At 48.1% G+C, this 20,716-nt stretch overlaps 1 protein-coding gene across 1 annotated transcript; it reads right to left on the reverse strand.

Annotated features, from left to right (window-relative positions):
* Positions 1–395: 395 nt before the first annotated feature.
* Positions 396–8,475, reverse strand: CD40LG (CD40 ligand). The gene is made up of 6 exons (XM_023925882.2): positions 8,128–8,475; positions 6,206–6,343; positions 4,936–4,978; positions 4,591–4,647; positions 4,245–4,307; positions 396–2,358 (listed from the first exon to the last, which is right to left on the reverse strand). Exons 1-6 carry the CDS (start codon positions 8,281–8,283, stop codon positions 1,991–1,993), a joined length of 825 nt encoding a protein of 274 aa, XP_023781650.1. The 5' UTR covers positions 8,284–8,475; the 3' UTR covers positions 396–1,990.
* Between the last annotated feature and the right edge of the window lie 12,241 nt (positions 8,476–20,716).

Genomic DNA, 20,716 nt, shown 5'->3' on the forward strand with positions numbered 1-20,716 from the left:
CCTCTCGAGGCAGGAGCTCTCTGCTTCTTTCTCCTGTCAAAATGTCCCCTAGTGCTGCCTGGCCCTGGCACCACAACATGCCCTAAGAAGCATGGTGGAATGGAGGTGGAGGAGGCTTCTGGGACTGGTTGTCCCCAGTGTGACCTCCAATGTCACCCCACTGCCCTCTTGGTCCCCAGACCCCAAGCAGGACCCTGTGAAATCTCAGCCTGGGGCTGGGAAGTGTGAGTGGTGTTCAAAACATACAGAGCCACCTATGTCTTAATTCATAAATTGTATTAATTTTGGAATGATTAATGGAAGAAATCCCACACTGTGGAAGGGGGAACCATAAACATGGAATTATGCCACAAAACGCAGCTACAGCTGTGCACAGTCCTCTGGCACTCAGTCTCTCTGGTCACAAACATAAGATGGGTTTAATCAAACAAACAGTCTTTATACACAATGTCAGATAAGACTGGTCAATGCCCTAAGAAAGTTGGGCAGTTTTGGAGAATAGCCGAAAAATACTTATCAAATTATAGTGAAACCAGACCATCCCTGAGTTCTATTGACTTTGGAGGAGGCTGTGCAGGGCACCCAGATCTGCAGTGAGCTCTGCAAAGAATGCACCTTCTGTTCCACCAGTGGGTGGCATTTGGGCACCATGTTAGGACTAGAGCTGCAGCCTCCAGCACAACAAAGCCTAAAGACTGCCCAAATCTGGAAGCTCTCCCATTTGCAAATATGTTGGCATCCAGGATTATTTCCAAACTTTGATCCTGTAAGTGTGACCTGTATAACCAAAAACTACAGTCATCACATGTCATCTTTAAATGTTTTTTTTTAAAATGTTGCATCAACATTCTTGTGCCCTGATCACCTTCCCTGCAGACCAAGCTGGACAATAGGGCTGGGAAGACCCTAGTGTGCAGTGTCACCCAGGTATCCCCTGCTCAAGAGGGGTCCTGCCCATCTGTACAGTCCTACTCTCCTGGAGCTCCAGAAAAAGTGCCACTGTGGACATGTCCTCACTGGACAACCAAAAGACGCTCTGCACATATGCCTTGGAGGGAAGAAGCAGGTGGGCTTGCCACTCTCATGCTTTCCTGGTCCTCCTCCCTAGGTAGGAGGCGTCTCAGGAGAAGGTGTAGTTCCAGTTTTGATGGTGGTGCCCAGTGATTCTTCCACAGGGGAGTTCAACTGTCCACAGTCAAAGGTTCCTCTGCCTGCAGAGGTGGGAGGACAGTCTGGTGAACAGATTCAGATCACCAAGAGCAGACCACCACCAGTGCCCTACCTTCTCTCTGCCTCGAAAGCTGCAGTCCTCTCTCAGGCACCAATCACCCCTGGTGTGGAGCAATTGTCACCAAGCATGAACCCAGCCAAGGCAGTGCCACCCTGAGGAAGCTGGATGAGTTTCACAGACAGGCATGGATGGAAAAAAGGGGGTTCTCCACATACAGGAAACAGTTGGGGTGGCAACACTACCTCACCAGCAGCTACCATGTAAAAACAGTGCTGGGCTTAAGGATTCCTTTAGAGGAGATGTTCCTAAGCCTTTTTATGTTTTTCCATTGATGTTTGTAAGCAGATTGGTAGTGGAGATATGTATGAATGCAGCTTGGCTGAAGTGCCCTGAGCCATCCCATGTTTCAAGGAAAGAAATGATGGTAGAGTTTGGCAAACGAAACTCTTGTGACATTACAGGGACATTGACCCTTTGAGGAAAGTGGTGTGTGGTGGACCCAGGCACTCAAGACCAGCATGTACCAAATCACTAGCTGCAAAAGAAAAAAATCTGAGAGAAAAAAATTACAGCTTCAAACTTTGTTCCATTCATGTTCTCAGGGCCCCCTGGCCCTCATTAATAAATAAAAAAAAAAATATACAAATTAAGAAACAAGAAAAACAGAGAGGCAGAGGAACATAAATAAGGGAAAAAGGGAAAGGCACTTTGCTCAAGAAAGTTGGGCTGGATTCCCATCTCAGGACAGCCCTTTCCTCACTACACTTTGAAGATTCCTAAGTAGGTGTTGCCATGCCTGTACTTCACTTTCGTGGAGTCTGTCACATTGACAAAGACCATGTCACCTTCTCGAAGGTTGAAGACACCTCCCACACGGATTGACTGGAGTTCACATTGGGACTTCAAGGTGCTCTGTGTCTTTTGTCCTTTCACCAAGAGCCGGTCCTCTTCCTTGGGGATATGCAAATAAATATAGAGGGTGAAGGGTGCCAAAGATGCTTCCCTGGTGCAGAAGCTGACTTGGGAGTAGATGTAGTAGAGCCCTGCTTCCTCCACCTTCAATTTTCCCTCCTTGTTGGATATCAAGCTGTTTGTGGGGCCATACATGGTCTCCTTCCACTCCAGCACTGTAGGGAGAGAGCATGGCAGGTGAGCTCAGAGAAAGAGACTTCCAGTTTGGCAGGCTGATTTGGGAGGACACCCACAGACATCTGGCCTCCAAGTCTCTGTCTGTCTGCAGGGTGCAGTCAGTGGGGTACTCAGCTCAGGACACCATCCCCAGCCCAGAGGAGCAGGGACCCTTCCTCTAGGCCAGAGCAGGTTCAACCCATGTTGCTGATCACTGGCTTTGTCAGCCTTGACTCAATATGTGAATAGAGGAACATTTAGCTTCCATCATCCAGGCAAGTATAAATGCTTAGGGAGGAGGACTGCCTGTGTTTACCCCAACAGACCAAACACTGTGTCACTTCCATTTGCTGCCTTCATGGACTTCAGTGTGACACCCTCCAAGCCCTCAGAGCACTACCAAAATATGCTGCAACTCTGCTCTTCTTCTTCCCATTCCAGTTTTTCCCAGCTGGGGGCTGCCTTTCCTCCAGAGTCCTTCCTCCTCTTGGCCTCTGGGGATGGTGAGACTTTACCAAGGAAGTACAAAAATGAACATTGTACAGCTGCTATCCCTGCCTGGTGCAGAGCTGCAAGGGCTTAGCACAGTGAGTGCTGCTTCCCATTGCCAGGACCATGGCCCACACAGATCTGCCATGGATTTTGGGACGCTTTTGTTGTCATCAGAGTAACTCATGTAGTTGGTACAGATAAGCCTATACAGAGACCTGGAAACCACGGCTCTAGGGGCTGAGCATATCTATGACCTCTGGAATTTGGACCTCTGCCTCCCCCAGCCTACAGAGACACCTGGAATAGCAGCCAGGGGAGCAAGCCTGGCTCCAAGGGGAATAATGGGTTTGACTGCCCCAGCCTAGAGACAATAAGCCATGGGTAGTCCTGGGGGAGCCACACAGCCCATGGGGTCTGACCAAGCATCCCACAGGGATGTTTCCCCATATAGAGTTGAGTTCCAGGACACTGCTGCTCTCTGGACCCTGCTTTCTAGGCTCAACAAGTGCTTAAGCAGGAAGTTTTAAAATACAGCGACTTTCCAATTTCTTTGATCTTATTTAACACTAAGCTTTCCACAGGTAGACTGAGCTCTGGGTGAAATGCTGCATCAGAGGTGGAAAGAGCAGTTGTCAAATACTGTCAGTTGCTACAGGATTAAATCAGATATGCTCAGATTGTGAAATCCTTGCCAGATGGAGTGACTAACCTTGCAAGCTCATACTCTGGTAATCCTTGCTATTGTGGGAAGTGTCTCAGCTAAGGCTATGCCAGGGGACAGAGCAGCGAGAGCAGCCACAGTCGATACAGTGGGATGCACAAATGCAAAAGGACTCACGTATATCTCTAACCTAATGTGGCCATGGATGGGAATAATTGCAACTTGACTAAATCAGTTTGTAGCCCTACGTTGCAACTGTAAAGCCCTCACTCAGCCCATATTGCTACCAGGACCACTATGGGTGAGGACTAAATCAACAGATGCAAATGCAAGCAGAGCCCTCCTGCAGCAGCCACCCCAGCAAGAGATGGCCAGGAGAGCAAAAAGATCCATTTTAAGAACAAAAAAAGTGAGGTTGTTTTCCTTAAATACAAAGATAAAAAGTTTTCCACTCATAAAAAACCCTGGAAAGGTTAAGCCCTTGTGGTGCATTTCTAGGAAGGCACACATAGGGCTACTGAGGACAGTTAGGATGTGCAAACCCCATGTGGCACAGGTGCACGGGGTGATGTGACCACTGGGAGGTTTGCTGTGTTTTGAGGACACACTTCTGTGCTGGAGTTGTTCTGTCCCTGTCCCTATCCTAGAGAGCCATGGGGCAGGACTGGGAATGCACACTGCTGTGTCCCTCTGGCTCCCTGGTTGAGGTAGGATTGAGTGAGTCTTTCTTACCTGAGCCTTCCTTGTTGCTCTGCTGACCTGCCAGGTGAACTGCAACTGGCTTCCTCTTCTCTGCTGCAATTTAGAAAGGTCAGTGTTATTGATGCCTTGGCACCCACTGTTTCCCCAGTGCTCCTCCGCAGGGACTGCAGCATCTCCTACCCTTAATGTTTCTCTACAGGCCAAAACATCATCTCCAGATTCCACCCCCAGCCCCGAATGAGGCAGAACATGGCTTCCACACAGAAAAGACCTGCAGGTGCCTCTGAGGTGAAGCCTCTGATGGAAAAAGCCTGCTGAGGAGGTGGTGCCACCTTGCCTGCTGTTGGAACAGGACCTGGATGTGCCCACACCTCACCTGCCACAGATGTCTCATTCTTGTGCATCAAATGGGCACGCTCACGGTGCTCAGGACCTGCGATGTAAAAAAGCCACAGATTTAATTTTGGGTTTGATTTCAACAACTTCAAACTGTCTACTCTGGCACCCAGAACCGCCTACCCAAGGGAGACAGACATGCTCAGTGTCCCCCTCTGCCAGCCCACACCGAGCTCAGTCCTACTCCCATGGGATGGTCCAAACCCCTGCCTCGACACTGAGCCCTGAAAAACTCATGGGCTGTTGAAGGAAACCGCTTTCCAGAACAAGGAACTCCTCCTGCCCCAACAAGCCATGAGTGCACTGGTTACACCAGGAAACTCACCTCTCTGCATTTCAAACTTGGGCTGCTCCTTGGGGGGTCCATCCTGTTACAACAGCAAAAATATATGGGTTTTTTCCAAATCAACAGTGCTGGAAGTTTCGTCATAAAGGATGCTCTGGTCACTGCTCACTGCTGGAGTTGGTGATATTTGGCTCAAATAGCCCTGCAAGCTCTTGACAGAGGATACCTGAAACCAGAGAGCCCCTCTTCCTTCCCCAGCTTCACACATGACCATGGACTGTTTGCAGCAGAGTTTGTAGGGTTTATGGACTTAGGTTTTATTCAATTAAAAAGATGGGTAAAAGTTATCAAAAACAATGAGATAAACAAATCAGAAAAAATCTCCTTTTCATGTGGGAGAGCCATGCTGCAAGTGCTGCCACTGTACATCCCTGCCCTGCAGCTGGAGTTTTCCGGACTGCTGAGCACAGCTTACCTCAGGCATAATTTTTGGTGGTCTGTTCGGTACTGTTGCAAACCTGAAGGTTTAGCTGAGGCAGGTTTAGCTGAGGCGTTTGTTGTCATCAGACACTGACAACAAGGAAGAAATGTTTCTTTCCTGTTTACTCTGACCAGCACAGCCACTCCTAAGCAGTGAATTCAGGGCTGAGCAGGATGAGAGCTCCTCATCCCTGGTTGGGCTTCCCTCAACCACTCCAGGAGGACATTGTAATGCAAATTGGCTCTTCTGCATCCAAAGGCAACGAGCCACTGCTCCAACTAGAGATACCATCCCTGAGTCCACGGGGTGGCAATTTGCACAGCACCCTCATGCTCCTTCTCACCAGTTGTCAGAAGCTCTGTTTCCTGGCCCAAGCCTTGCACTGTCATTGACACCTGGGCAAAGTGGGTGGAAAAGTGTTCCCAGTGGCAGGTGGCCACAAGCATTCTCACAGCCAACCAGCACAGGATTGGAGCAAGGTGCCAGACACCAGAAAATCAATTCTTTTCCAACCAGAATCAGGGAGCAGAGCCAAGGTGGACCTTTCAGGTCCATCCTGCCCATCACAAGCCCCATACATACCATGGCATGATGCAGCTGGATATGCTCTTATCAAGAGCATTTTAGGAAAAAAATCAATGAGATTTTTGAATGATATCAATATAGTGTAAAGAGAATACAGTATCAAAAAGGACATGTGCTACACAGCCCTGAAGTAAAGGGCACCCATGGTTTAAAAAAAAAAAAAGCTTGGAATGAAGCTTTGTGTGTGACTGGGAGCCCCCCTCCCCCCTTCAGTAGGATCTTTATCCACCCAACAGCATGTACCTTCCACTGGATGCTCTGGAAGCCCTTTATAATCTTTTCACAGTCCAATAATGTTGACTTCTGACCTTCTGCTGTCTGACATTTCTGTACTTTCTTCAGGAAGATGTAATCTTCACTTAAGCTCAACACCTCTTCCATCTGCCGACAAGGGAGAGAAGGGAGGGTCAATGGGATGTTCGTAGGAAACCTGCAACAGCCAGCAGCAGAGCCATGGTGCATTCCTGCCAGCAATAAATCCAGCCTGAGAAGCTCAAGGTCAGATGTTCAGCACTGGGATGAGGTGGGCACACAAACTGTGGGCAGCAAGAGCTCCACCAGACATCCAGCACAGCATCTGTGCCCTCATCCACTGGGAATTGAACCCGTGGAGCTCACCCTGACTGACAATGTTAGGTGAGAGGAGGATTGCTCAGGATCTATTTTCTATCACCTTGATAATTCATTTAAATGTCTATCTCTGACTTCTCCTAAAGGCACACAAATCCCAGTGGGTAGCTCAGGGGCTTGGGCTTCGCAGCTCCTTCCCCAATGGCCCCAGCGTGCAGCTGGAATGCTCACTCAGCCCCTCATTGGCCTGTCTAGACTAAAGAGAGGCTTTAGATTTTGATTTCTCACTTATTGACTGAAAGTGTTGCCAGCAAAACGAAACAACATGTGTGCTGGGGCTGAATTGTGCTAAATCTTCAGATAAAAATAAAATAAAATCAGAAAGCCAATAAGAAAATAATTAAATGCATCCAAATACTGTTTTTTAAATTTACGCCTGTTTGGTTTTTTGGTGTTTTTTGTTCCTTGCGAAAACCTAACATTCAGTTAAATGGTAAAGAGAAAGTGCAGCTGGACATGAGGACACACAGCTGGGCAGAGAGCTCTGCACAGGCAGCACTACGATGTGGAGGGTCAGATTTGAACCCCTGCACAAGCTTTGAAAGCAATTGAAACCCTCTTGTCACCTGTGACTACATTTCAGCTGCCTCTGATCCTTCTGCAGTCCATTTCCCCCTGCCAGAGACACTCTACAGACTCCTTCACGAGAGCCTGCAATCTCCATGCAGTGAAGTCCCCTTCCAGCCCTCTGATATTAGAGCCCCCCTAGCTCAACATTCGTCTCCACCCTTGTAGATCAGAAACAACACACTTAAATTTCAATTTAAGTTGAAATGACACATGTAAAAATCAGTAACATCTACTGTATCAGTGTATCTGGTAAGAAAATACATTCTGGGTTTTAGACACGTATTTCTTTACATGGCAGTTGTTTCTGGCTTGAAGAAAAGTAGCTTTAGATTGGTGATATTAGGCATCATGCAGTACAGCTGCATCCATACCAAGCTCAAAAACAGCTTTCCAGACTTTAACTTTTTGGTAAACATTGTCCCAAGTATGGGACAGGATCACTGGTACTGTGTACCTTCTAAAACTGAGAAAGTACTAAGGTCAAATCTTTTCTTCCCTAAACTGAAAGACAGCATCTGAAGTGAGATGTTGGTAAAATCATTGAAACACTAAAAAAAATTTCATTTCAGGACTTTTCATCCTCTCAGTTAGTGCCACAGTGTTAATAAGTACTACAAATCAGAAAAACCACCACCAAGACTAAAATAGCCACTTGCATGTCTAAATCACACCCTCTTGTCCCCAGACTAGCCATCATCTACCAGGTTTACTCTTAATGTCTCTTCTTGATTGGTCATTCTCCTTTTGTTAGCAAGATGAACAGTTCTCTTCTCCCACATATGTCTCCGTGGCAAATTAAAGCAGAAATGAGAACCTGGGTGTGATAAATGATACTGCTGCCTCCATCCAGTGATCAGCATCATCTTCCACTGTGATCATCCTCTTGGTGAACAGATCTCACCAGAGATGAAGTCAAACCATGCCAGCAATCCAGCAGAGACAGATATCCTTCTCTCTCCGCTTACCTTATCCATCTTCATGTGAAGATACAAACAGAAGAGCACAGTCCCAATGGTCTGCGCTACAATAAATAGAGTGAGGAAGCCCATGAACATTTTCATGATGCCAGGAGATGTGCTGCTGATGGGACGGGGTGCCTCAGGGCCATAGGGTTCGTTCATCCTCCGTGCACGTTGCTGGGGCTCCTCCAAATGCGATGCTTGCAAGTAGCATGAGAACTGTTGTGCGAGTGCCTGCTGCTCAGAGGATACGGGGTACAGCAACCCACACTTCCTGGAAAAAGCTGTTCGTAGTGGATAGATTTGTTCCCTACCATCTCCCACAACAACAAAAAACAACAACAAAAAAGTTGCTTAGACTTTCTTCTCTGTTGCACTTCCATGCTTTTTCCTACTGTTCTACCAGAAACAGAGAGAGATTCTTTATTTGAATATTCATATTTGCCCTTCAATCACTCTCAAATATTCCGTGGTGGGTTTTCTTTACTGCTGTAGATGAAAGTTTTGTGGCAAGTTTCCTTAAAAGAAATGAAGACTGAATAAAAGTACAGAGATGCTGAGCAGTACTGTGGGCTGCCAGGGGCTGGGAAGCACTCAAAAATTTGTTTGTTTCTCAAAAGGGGAAGAATGGCTTTTTGCTTTTCATTTCCTCTCAGAGAAGGTTGATTCCTGCAGTGAAGATGCTTTGCTGAGGTAAGTGGGTTGTGCTGGTTTCTGCTCTCCCTTGTGTTCCCCATGGGTGATGTCTCTGCCTGGGTAGGCTGGATGATCTGGGAGAAAGGATCATCTGTACAGACACTGTGACCCTGGTGTGGGCACAGCTTTCATGCTCCTCAGCAGACAATGGGACTTTGGGCTTGGTGCTTGGCCATCAGTTTGGAGAGACAAGTTTTAAGCAGCTTTCTTGGTACCCTAGTGAGGTGCTCACCCTGTGCCTCAGGGCACAAGCCATCTCATACCCTGCCCCACTTATCCCTGTTACCTCTATCTATGTACCTAGGCATGTAGGGCTGTTGGGAATGCCAGATACTCCTGCCAGCTTCTGACCTTCCAGCAACACTGCCATGTAACTTTGAGAAACCCATGTCCTCTCTACACCCTGACCCTCTCCAGCTGGCTGCAGGTAGGTGAGGTCCTGCCCCCAAGCTCTTCACAAATCCAACATTCATGAGTACCTGTAACACTGCTAAAATAATATACAGTAAATACTTGGGGGTCCTCATTGCTTGCAGCAGGGGGACAGACCTAATTTTCTCCAAGTAAAGAGAATAAATGTGGGGGGTTGTTGGGGTGGAAAGGAGAGGGACTGCAAGAATGTGTTGAGGAGGGCTGGGATGCTGGTTTGAAGGTTTCATCAACCATCATATAGAGCTGTTTTGAAAGTGGTGTGCTAGAGATGCTCTTATCAGATGTGCACACAGCCAAGATAGGGTTGGATTCTGCCAAGGTAGAGGGTTGCTGAACAGGACCTGCTTGCCAGCAGCCCCAGGAGAGGAGGTTACACTGTGCCTTTTGGGGCTGCTTAGAGCATTGCAGGATGGAGTCCAGCATCTGCATTTGCTATCTGCCTTTTCTCCCGCATCCTGCCCTGCGTGGTTAAGGTGCTGTGAGCTGCAAAAGCAAATGCTGATAACAAAGCACAAACACCTCTGAAACTGAATCAGGGTTTGACCTTAACAGGTCACTGTGCTCCTAAATATAACATCCTAATCACAAGTGTGGGATGGCTCCAGGGTCTTTGTGGGCAGCAATTGAGTAACAGGGCAGAGGACAGCTCAGGGCTGAGGCCCTGGCTGGTGCTTTGGAGTCATGTAACCCTTCAGTTTGCCAGGAGTGTCACACCTCTGCAGTGAGGAGTAGGGCTCATCCTTTGGAAAGAGGGTGCCAGTTCTGAGGTCAACTCCCTTTCGTCTTCTAGAGGAGAGAGTTGCTGGAATCCCTCCCCCTGAGTGCTCGTACTCTGAGGGTTGCCCAAACACCCTGACCATCCAAGGGCTATGTTGCTGCACAGCTCACCAGGGCTTTCCAGACTCCTCAGGGGTGTCCTCCCAGCGGCAGCAAGGGGACCCAAACAGTGCTGGGGATACGCTAGTTGTGTTCCCAGAGAGGGTCTCCTTAGCATCACTCAGCTTTGGACCTGGTCCCTCAGGTTTGCAGTTCTGCTTTGCAGAGGACCAAGCCCACACACAACCTGGGGCCACTGCCAAGTGTCTGATAATTTTATTTTATTTTATTTTATTTTATTTTATTTTATTTTATTTTATTTTATTTTATTTTATTTTATTTTATTTTATTTTATTTTATTTTATTTTATTTTATTTTATTTTATTTTATTTTATTTATTTTATTTTTTATTTGTTTATTTTTGGTCTTAAAATTTCCATAATCTTTGGAAAGGCCAAGCCTGGCCTCCTCTCATGCATCTGGTCTGACATCAAGCTCCTGCATACTGTCCATACCATAGCAAGTTTGTCACAGGGAAAAAGCCATTTGAAAATTCCCAATAATACCCCAGACAGCTGAGGGCCACAAGGCTACAGTGGGGAGCAGCACCAGTTCCCCAAAGTCCTCATGCTTTGCCTTAGCCCCATCACACTCACCAGTATTTTCCAGGGCTCTTTAGAGTTTCCTCTAAAATTAACACATCTGGGGAAAGTCACTACATGTGAAACTGAATTACATCACAAGTCATAATTTAATACTGCTCCCAAATGTGCTGGGACAGAGGCAACCACAGCACTGAATGTTGCAGAGAGTTTTTGCACAGCTATTCCTGAGCCCTGGCTTTCTCCAGTGGTCAAAACCTTTCCAAAGATATTTCTGTGTAGCATTTGCTTCACTGAAATGAGAACCTGTAGGAAATGCTGAAAAGCCCAAGCATGTAGCTGGTTCCATTGCATTCGCCTTGGTGGGGAGGCTGGAACCTTGGATGGGCTGAGAGGCTTGGTGAGGAGGATGGGGAAAGGCTCCAGTTCTGGGTACCTGGCACAGAACATCACCAGTTGGCCAGCTTGTGCTGCAAATCAGGAAGCTGAGTTGCTCCTTGGCAGCACCCTGATAGGAGAAACCAGATGGAAAATATGACAGTGCAGCTCCTCTTCAGGGAACCATTGCTCCACACCAGCAATGCAGCCCTTTGCTGCTGCAAAAGGGGAAGCAACCCCTGGGAGCCATCCACTCTGCAGCACCTGGTCCTGAGGCTTCTCTGGCTCAACCTGGACCACCACGGCTGCTCTGCCACAAATGCTGGATCAGACAGGAGGAGCTGACTAAGCCCTAGGGCAGGCAGACCCCCAGTGAGCTGTTCTGGAACCGTTGCTGTTCTGGAACCGTGCAATCCGAGGACATGCTGCAGAGTATGGGGGGTTGTTTGCCCCTTGGGACATGCTCTGTTTCCACCTCACATGCACAGTAGGGATGGGGGGGATGCATATCCCTGTTTGACTGCTGTAGGAACATGGGAGAGCTTAGCAGAGCAGCGAACACAGTCTTAGGGAAAGTGGAGCATGATCCAGAGAGATGATGAGCAAGGAAGAGACGACCCAACACCAGAAGGAAGATTCTGCCTTCATGGAATAATCCCGGGGAAGATGAAGTCACATATTCACTTCGTGACCATCACCAGAAACAAACTGGGTTTTCTTTCACCTCCCACCAACTTTACTTCTAAACGTAACCATGTCCACCCACTTGTGAACCCAAAGTGGCACAGTTCCTACAGCCAGATAACCCCTGGGTGATACAATGGGAAAATGTGATCCATTGCTCACATTCCTATTGCCCTAGTTGTGGTATTTCCACTGATCAGCAAATTTACTCCATTTGTACTTGGGGTTCTGAGTTTTGTTTACTGAAAAAACATCCGGTTGCCTGACCCTTTGATCTGTCAAAGTCTGGAAGCATCTCTGAAGGCAGCAAGGTGAAAGCTGCTGAGAAGAGAGTGATTTTTTTGGGTTTTTTTGGGTGCCCACTGTGGTTTCGTGACTAGCTTTTTAAAATGTGTTGCTTGCCCCAGATGATATTTACAATTAACAAAAGCTGGGTGTTGTGCTAAGAACAATACACTCAAAAAGAAGATTTTAATCTGAGTCAGAAAAGGAGTTTACCTGCAATGCTGTGGTAGGCATGCAGAAAGGACTGTATGAAAGAAACCTAAATTAAGTCCCTTCAGCCCAGGGCCAGGGGCAGAAGGGAAATTTGAACTTTTCTGCCATTTGCTTTTTCACCTCTTTAGATTTTTCACTCTCCTGTATCCTCTGAGCTCTCATGTCTCCAGGACAACCTGCCATCAGAGAGGAAGAGGGGACAGAAATAGCCAGAGAACCACAGAAAATATCACCAGCATTTGGAGAAGGAAAGGTTGTATTGCAGTTTCTGTTCATTATCTACTTCAGTATGAATAAGAGAAAATTCTTGGAGTCCAGAGCAGCAAGAAGCAGTTTCAGGAAGAGAAAAACGTGTTAATGCTTGCGAAAGTCACACCACCCCGGTGGAAGAGAAGAGCAGAGTATGCTGGGTGTTGCCATGGTGGCAATGGCAGGCTGCAGCCCAAGCATTGCTCCCCATGGTCCTCAGCCATGGATAAACCCATGTGAGTTTGTGTGAGCAAAAGTTTCAAGCTCCAGCAGATGTGAACACAGGTGGTCCCAGCAGGTAGATTAGATCAGATGGACAGTGTCATCTCCACTGCATTTTCCCCGCAGATGTGAGGTGACATCTGCCTCTCCAGACATCTTCTCTGCCACCCTCCAGAGCAGCAAAGAATAATAGAAAAAGAGCAACAGGGGGTGGCACTGGGGTGCTGCTGTCCCTCTGAGCAACCCCATTCCAAGGGTCACTTCCCTCCTTAACCCCTCCCCTCCCTGCCCTTCTGTGCAATCCATGGTTGCACCCCGAGCCAGCCTTTTCCCCAGGAGACTAAGGTGGAGGGAGCACAGGGAACAGCAAAGAAAAAAGCCCCAGTGACCCCGCAAAGGATGGAGGGCCCCAAAGGGCGTGTGGCTTTCATGCCACATCTGTGCGACAATGCCAGCCTTGCTGTGCTGAACCACAGAGAGCACCTGGCCTCGGAACTGCTGATGCTGAGCTTTGCTGTAGTTGCGAAACCACAAATGGCACTAGAAACTTGCTGTGAAGGCTGCACCTACTTCTCCCAACTTCCTAAAAATAGAGCCCAGTGCGGGGAGGCCCACGGCCCCGGTCCTGCCAAACAAGCCCCTCTTGCCTGAGTCACGGCGGAAGGGAGCAGAACATCCCGTGCCTTCCCCCCTTCTCGGTCAAGTGTTGAAAGCTGCTCACCCTGCATGGGGCGCGGGGGCCTGCGCCCATCAAAACCGCACCGAAACGCCCCGGCGAGGTTCTGCCTTTTCATGTTGTGAAAGGAGAGGGGAGGAGTGGGGGAAAGCAAAACCCGGGGAGGCTGCAGGGCTGGCGGTGCCAGCGCCGCCTCCCACGGCGCGGCGCAGTGGGTGGGTGGGGAGGGTCCGAGCATCACTTTGCATCTCTCCTTCCTCCCTGCTTGCCCCGTCGGGACAAAAAGGCAGACGGGACTGCATGTTCAGCATTCGTGCGGGACACACAAACAAAACAAAAGCCTCGGGAGGAGAGGGACGATGCTGCCGTTCCTCTCCCCACAGTGGGGCTTAGCCCCTGGCAGCCGTGACTGCAGCTGGTTCCAAGTACTTGCTGCGCTCCACAGACAAACCTTGCCACTACCCAGCCTTGCCACAGCAGAGACACCTCAGCTCCCACCATCCCACAAAGGTCCCTGGCCACCGATTGGGACGTGCCAATGGATCCAGGCATTATGACCCAGTTTCATAGCACTTTACCAAAGTCCGGGAGGAGATGCCATGTGCAGTGCTGGGATGGGTTCCCAAGAATTTTGTATGGGTTCGTGTCCTGGGAGGTGTATAAGACACAACCCAGAATCAGCTGTCTGACACAAGACAGAATCAGCTATCTTTCTATCCAGCCTTTCTCTCCTTTCCCTCCCTCCACAGGTGGAGGTTTGCACTGAGCTCTCACCATGGCTGAGTCCTGGGCTGACTGTGCTTGGTTATTCCACTGGAGCTGCACAGCAGCACATCCTGCAGCAAATCATCTTGATCCTGACTGGAAATTATCAAGACATGAGCAATCTCCCGAGGCAGATTTAGCAGTCACTAGTTCAATCTTTTGCCTGTTTCTTCTCCATTATACCACAAGCCCCTGCCAAGGCAATATTAATGCAAATTACTCATCTTCTCCCAAACCTTTCACACACCGAGCTCCACAAGGCTCTCATCACAGGGCTTTCTTCACCACTACAGGATTCACATCTGTGGCTCTTCGCTCATCCCCTTTCAGCCTCTGCTGTCATTTCTCCTCTCTCCTCGTTGATCTTTGAATCCCCTGGGGGGCTTGTACTCCCAGCTCCAAATAACTAGGATCCCGTTGGAGTCACACACAGGCCCAGGGTGAGCAAGAGAGAGTGGCAATGCTGTCAGCAGCAGGTGATGAACAGGCAGGGTGAGCAGCCAAAGGTGTGAGGGGCAGACAAGGAACACTGCTCTGACCTGAGAGCTTAGGGGAGGAAATCCTTGGTCCCTGCTTGGGGCTAAGCAACCCCATGGAGAAGGCAGCACCAGGGGCAGCAGGAATCTGTGGAAAATTCACATGCAGCCATCTCAGTCTGGGAGTCCAGCCAGTACACTGCATACATGGTCAGAGGCAGCAAAACCAATCTTGAATCTCTTGCAAAGCAATGCAAAGCCAGAGCAGTGCTGCCTTCCATGCGTGTATAGACACTGCAGTGGTGTCACACAGCCCTGTTGCCTCGGAGCTGTAAGCCAGGGTGCTCTGAGCAGGTCATGTTGGCATTACATGGAGACCTTTCCCTTCATGCTTCTACTCCTGTTGCAGCTGTGGCACAACAGTGCGAATGCTCAGCCCGGCTCCAGCCCCAGCTTGCACTTTGGCCAGGCTGAGTACCTTCAGCCTTGGGCCTTCATCTTGGTAACAAATCCATGATAAAAATCCCTGTGAACCTGTGAGAGGAGCAGGACAGAACAACTCTGCCATCTACTGATTCCTCCAGCTCCTCTCCTTGCCCCATCCATGCCTCCATCCCTGCCTCACACAGCCACCTGGAAAATTGTGGCTAAAACTGAACGGTCTCCGTGTGATGCCACGGGAGATGCCAGAGAAGCCCTGCAGTCAAGCACACTTCACCTGCCAGGTGGCCCAGAGATGTGTTCACAGTTCAGGCTGCAGAGCAAAGGGCTTTGTGGGGAAAAGAGCAAAGTAAAGCTGCAAAAGCTGCTGCTGACATAACAACGTTCTTTGTGCTCATGCCAGGGACAGCACCTGCTTTAAGAAAATAGGAAATACAGTTTCCATAAAGCACTGATGTTTCAGGAATTCCTCTGTCAGATGAGACCTCAGGTGCAGGTTTCCTTTGCAAGGAAGCAGCAGCTCATGGTTGGTAAATGTCTTGTCAAGGATCACAATGGCTTTCCCCACAGTCCATGGGAGCAGGGCTGGCTCAGCCTGTGCTCAGCCCAAACACTGGCAGCCACAGTGGGGAAGAGAGGGTGAAAGACCCAGGCCAGCCTGACAGGCCTGACGCCATGACCAGAGAGGGTGCAAAGCCTGGGTTTGGGCTGGACACTGACCTCGCTCAGCTGCTTCTGCTGATGGCCAAAGGAATATAGACAACCTCCAGACAGAAATGGATATCCCCCCTTTTTGTGAGAACTCCTGACTGTGGGGTGAGTACAGACACCCGAGCAGCAAAATCAGCCATCAGGGCCATCAGAGGTGGCCCCAGCCTGGGTGCATCACATCCAGCAAGGCTCTGACATGCAAGCAGGCATCTTCAGGAGGATGCTGGAGATGGAGCTCCCTGCTGATGCTGGGAGCAAAGCCGCTACAGTTTCTAGGTACCAGAGGCTCTTACTGGCTGACACCTTCTGGAAGCTCACTGTCTATTTACAGAGGCTGAGAGACCTCAGTTCATCTCATGTTTACCAGAGTCCAGAGGTGCATTCAGGTAATGCCCACAGAGCACCAGCCCTTCTTGGATCCCCATGCCTGGCCGCTCTCCCACCATACTCAGGCTGTGATGGGTTGGTGGCTGGAAATCCCTGAGTGTGTCAGTTGCTTCATCCTTGCCAGAGCTTTTCCATAAGATGTGAAAAAATTCTGTAGAAAAACCAGAGAAACATGGCTTGTTCAAGCACTGTTTCAGGAAATTATGGGACTAAAAAACCCCCCAAACTGAGATGATTATCCACATGAAGGTCCCCCAGGATGAAGTCACGCCAGAAGAACAAGTTTCTCATGGAGAAGACTCCTGCAAACATAACTCATGTGTAATAAATCAGATACAGAGCTATATGCCTCATAGGTGGGTGCTACTTATGGATCCAGATCACCACATCATATTGCAGGGCCATGGGATTTCAGCTTCTTTGCTGGTGCCCAGGCTCATCTAGAGTCCCTGACAGTATATCTGCACACCCTCTTGGAACAACCATGCCCTTACTTTGGCTGATGAGACCTGGCCTGGGGACACACAGATTCTTTTCAGGACACACAGTTTCTTTCCAGAGCAGCTCCCTAATAAGCCCAAGCTGTTTGACATATTTCTTCTCACTGACTTGGAAAACCTCAAGCACCCTGTTCAAGGAAAACACTACTGGCACTAAACCTAAGGACAGGGGAAAAAGGACCATTTATCCCCAGTGTTCAGGGAGGGGAAGATGAACATGCAACAGTCACCATTTTGCTGAGCCACAAGAAAATCTACCCACGTAGATTTTTGTGTATTGTGTTGTCATCTCTATGACAATAATTGGGGGAACCATACCAAAACCAGGTTCAGTAGCTGGACAGAAAGGAAAGCAAACGTAGAGCACATCCCAGTCTGTCCCCTCAGCATCAGCCTCCTTACATCCCCTTGCAGTCCATGAGCCAGCCAGGATGTGGATCCTGTTTCCCTTTGGGATCTGGGCATATAGATGGAGAGATCTGGAAGGCAGGACACTCACTTTCTCTTGCTGCCTGCGTCTGGTTGCTTATGATACCTCAGATAAATCACCTTGTCTCATCACCGGTTTCCTCATCAGTGAAATGAGGCATCTCTGTTGCTGGGTAAAGATTCAGAGATATAAACAGCCATATAGATTAAGCCGATATAGAAAATAATTGCTATGCCAGCTCTAATCTGCAGAGCAATATAATTTCAGAGTGTATTGTATCTCAAAGTTAGGCTGCAGGATAAGCAAAATCTTTTTTCTCCTCCCAAGCTGAGTCTGCTTTGGACATGATGGTAATTGCAGAGTCATATCCAAGCCCTTGTGTCAAAGTTTTTTCATCTTACCTTTCTCCCCAGTCTTGTTGAGTGGCTGGGTGGGCATCTGGCAGGAAGGTCTCCACCCACCACAAGGCCTCAGCCCTCCCATGAGCTATGCTTGAGTTCCTACTCTGCAACGCAGCTCCCGAGGAACATCACCACCTTTCCTGGCTTCCTTACCCAGGAATTCACCCTGACTTTCCAAGAACTGAGCTGAAACACTACAGCTAGTAGAGATGTAGTGCAATGCTGAGTCTTAGTGCTGCCACAAGCATGCAGCTGTGAAGCTCTGTTGCACTGACACATGATGCAGACAGAGTCTCTAAGTCATATCCTGGGTTTGGTGCAGGAAGCCAAATTTACCCCAGATTTCCTTCATAACAGCAGATCATGAGGCCTCTGGAGTGCTTGCAGGGGTCTTTGAAAAGAGGATTCAGGTGGGATTTTTAAAGTTTTGCATGGCAAAAAAATCAACGGAACCAGAAGTAGGTTCACACTCCAGCACCCACCCATGCAAAACTAGCATGAACCACAAAACCAGATCCTTACTGAGCTGCTCTACAGCTTTCATTTCCTCAGCCCTGAGAACTCACTTTACATCATCCCTCTTCCACTGGGTATTGCAGGTGGCTTTACCTAATATTTTCTTCTTTTATCAAAAGGCAAAAAGGTATTATTTGTCTTCCTTGCCCTAAACCATTACCTATTCTTGGTTCTCTTGCTGTTTATATGGCCAATGGACTGTTCAAAGACTGCAGCAGAAGCAGAATGTGACAAATGTAAAAGTCCTTGGGTACACTGAGCATCTTTCCATTCTGAACATCTCCACAGCAGATGAGCCTTGTCCTGGTGGAGCCTCTTGGAATTATTAACATGCCGTCATCATGTTGGCATCTGTAATCCAGGAGCTGCACATGTATCTCTCACAAACCCCAGCAGCACCATGAGTGCACTCACAAACCAGAGGCAAACTTGATGGCACATGTGGAAACACATTGCACGCCCTCAGGCCCAGAGTGATAATTACCAGGTGCTGGCATATGCAGAATTAGCCAGACATTTGGATTTGCTGGGTTTTTTTTGACATTTTGTTCTGACTGCTCTTACTCTCTTTCCATCCTAGAGGTGGAAGTAACACAAGCAGGAGATAAAAAGAAAAACCCCAGAAAGTACAGAGTGATGCAACATTTGTTTGATCCAATGACACAGGGGACTATGCACACATGTGAGAAACTGTTGTAGAAAAATACATATATAACAGGATGACATCAAGCAACCTTCCTGACTGAGCTGTACTGACACAGCTGGACTTCCTCAGTTAGGAGATGCTCATCCTCTGACCCTGCCACCCACACAGCAGCAGTACCCAAGCATAACACAAGCCCAGCAACCCCTGGAGTGCCACTGGTCTCCAGAATGAATGATCACAGACAGCACAGTCTATTATTTTTACAAAGACATCAGCTGGGAATACATTAAAATTTTTTAAGAGAGATTTAGGGGGGGGTCCAAGCTCTGAAAACAAACAAAAAATAATGGATCACATTTATCCCTGAATATTCAGTTACACAGCAGCACTGAGCATTCAGAAAAAAATGCAAGACCCGACTAATTTCCTAAATGGGTAATAACAGTATCTTCTTTCATGCCGTGAAGAATATAGGCTCTCAGTATTTTTCCTGTATGCTAGATGAATAAAAAGGAGATACTTTCAGAGCCACCGAGGAATTAGACAGAAGTGATTGAAGCCATTGCTTCCAAAGGGCTCTAAGAGAAGTCTGGAAACAAACAGATCTGAATGCAGGCTTGCAAGAAGGGCTCTTAGTTTCACATGCAAACACATTTGATCAGTGAAAACCCAAAAACAAGTTATGAATAATTTATCCAAATCTACTTCTGAATAATCATAAATCATCAAAATAGCAGTCAGTTGAGACAGCCTCAAGAACATGCACCAAGAGCCAACGTAACAGCTTAAAAAATCCTGCAAATGCTTAGAATGATTTGACTAATTTAATTGCTTAAATTAAGCCAAAATCCGATCTTATGACACCCTTATATACAAAGAATATGTCACAAATAATGCATCAACAGAAATATGTTTAACACAAAGAAGTAAAACTGGTTCTGTGGCAGATACTCCTTTACATATGTATTGATTTAATTACAGATTTCTCTCCCTCCTTTCAAGATTGCTAAAAAAGATGAACATAATCCCAGAACTGTACAAACTGAGCCAGAGAGACTAGAGACACTAATTTCTTCCTTTGGTTGTGCCTACAAAGATGTGCAACATTCCTGCTTTTATTGACATAAACAGAGTCCGAGGTGTGCGCAGGACTGCCACAGCTGCAGCTCCTGATGCTCCGCTGCATCTGAGGGAGCCTGTGTGTGCCTTCAAAAGCGTAAAAGACAGAACTGGGCCAGGGAATCCTGGGCTTTTCAGTCTTTTCATTAAAGCAGATTTTTGTGCCTGCTGCAGCTGTGCGTATGAGAGATCAGGGGGTGGATTTGCACAGGGATATAAATCTGGCTGTCATTCTCCCCAGTTTGCAAAGTCATAGAAAGCATTTTTCCCAGGCAAGGAGGAGCAATAGAGAAGGCTCTTATTTCCCTGAAACCCCTCCCTTCCCAAGTTTCTTCATAGAGACAGGCAGCCGTTCTCATTAGTCACTGTTACACGGTTGTTTTGTGCCCTGCAGCCTGTCAATGTGGGAAAACTGCCGAGAATCAGAGCAGCCTGGCAGCCTGCTGCAGCATCAGCACTCTGCAGGACGATTCCAGAACTGCTTCCCAAACTGTCATTTCTCAACAGTATTTGCAGGCTGCTTTCCCGTGAAGCAAGAAAAAAAACAAACACAACTGCTTTTTGGGATGCCTCTACACAGCCTATGGGCAGACAACAGATTTCTGTGCAGGCAGGGGGGTTCTTGCTTGTGCCCGTGCCAGGAGGATGCTGCCCAGGATGCCTTGCAGGGATGAAGCACTTCCCTGAATTGTTGTCTGCCCATGTCTGTGAGCTCCACTGTGACTCTGCCTCCTGATCTTCCCCATTGTTCCACCATCCCATGTGTGTTCCTGCAAGATGAACTCCACAATAGCATGTTTTGAAGGGCAGACCTGGAAGCCTCCTCATCAGATCCAGCTCATCCTCCGGCCCTGTCCTGACTCATGCTCTATCAGCAGCTCATCCCTGGCTTGGGAGGGGGAAAGGAGCCCCACTGAGCAACTCTGTTCAATGCACCACCTTACAGGTGA

The sequence above is a fragment of the Cyanistes caeruleus genome, chromosome 14, assembly GCF_971803275.1.
Source record: "Cyanistes caeruleus chromosome 14, bCyaCae1.hap1.1, whole genome shotgun sequence".
Taxonomy (NCBI): domain Eukaryota; kingdom Metazoa; phylum Chordata; class Aves; order Passeriformes; family Paridae; genus Cyanistes; species Cyanistes caeruleus.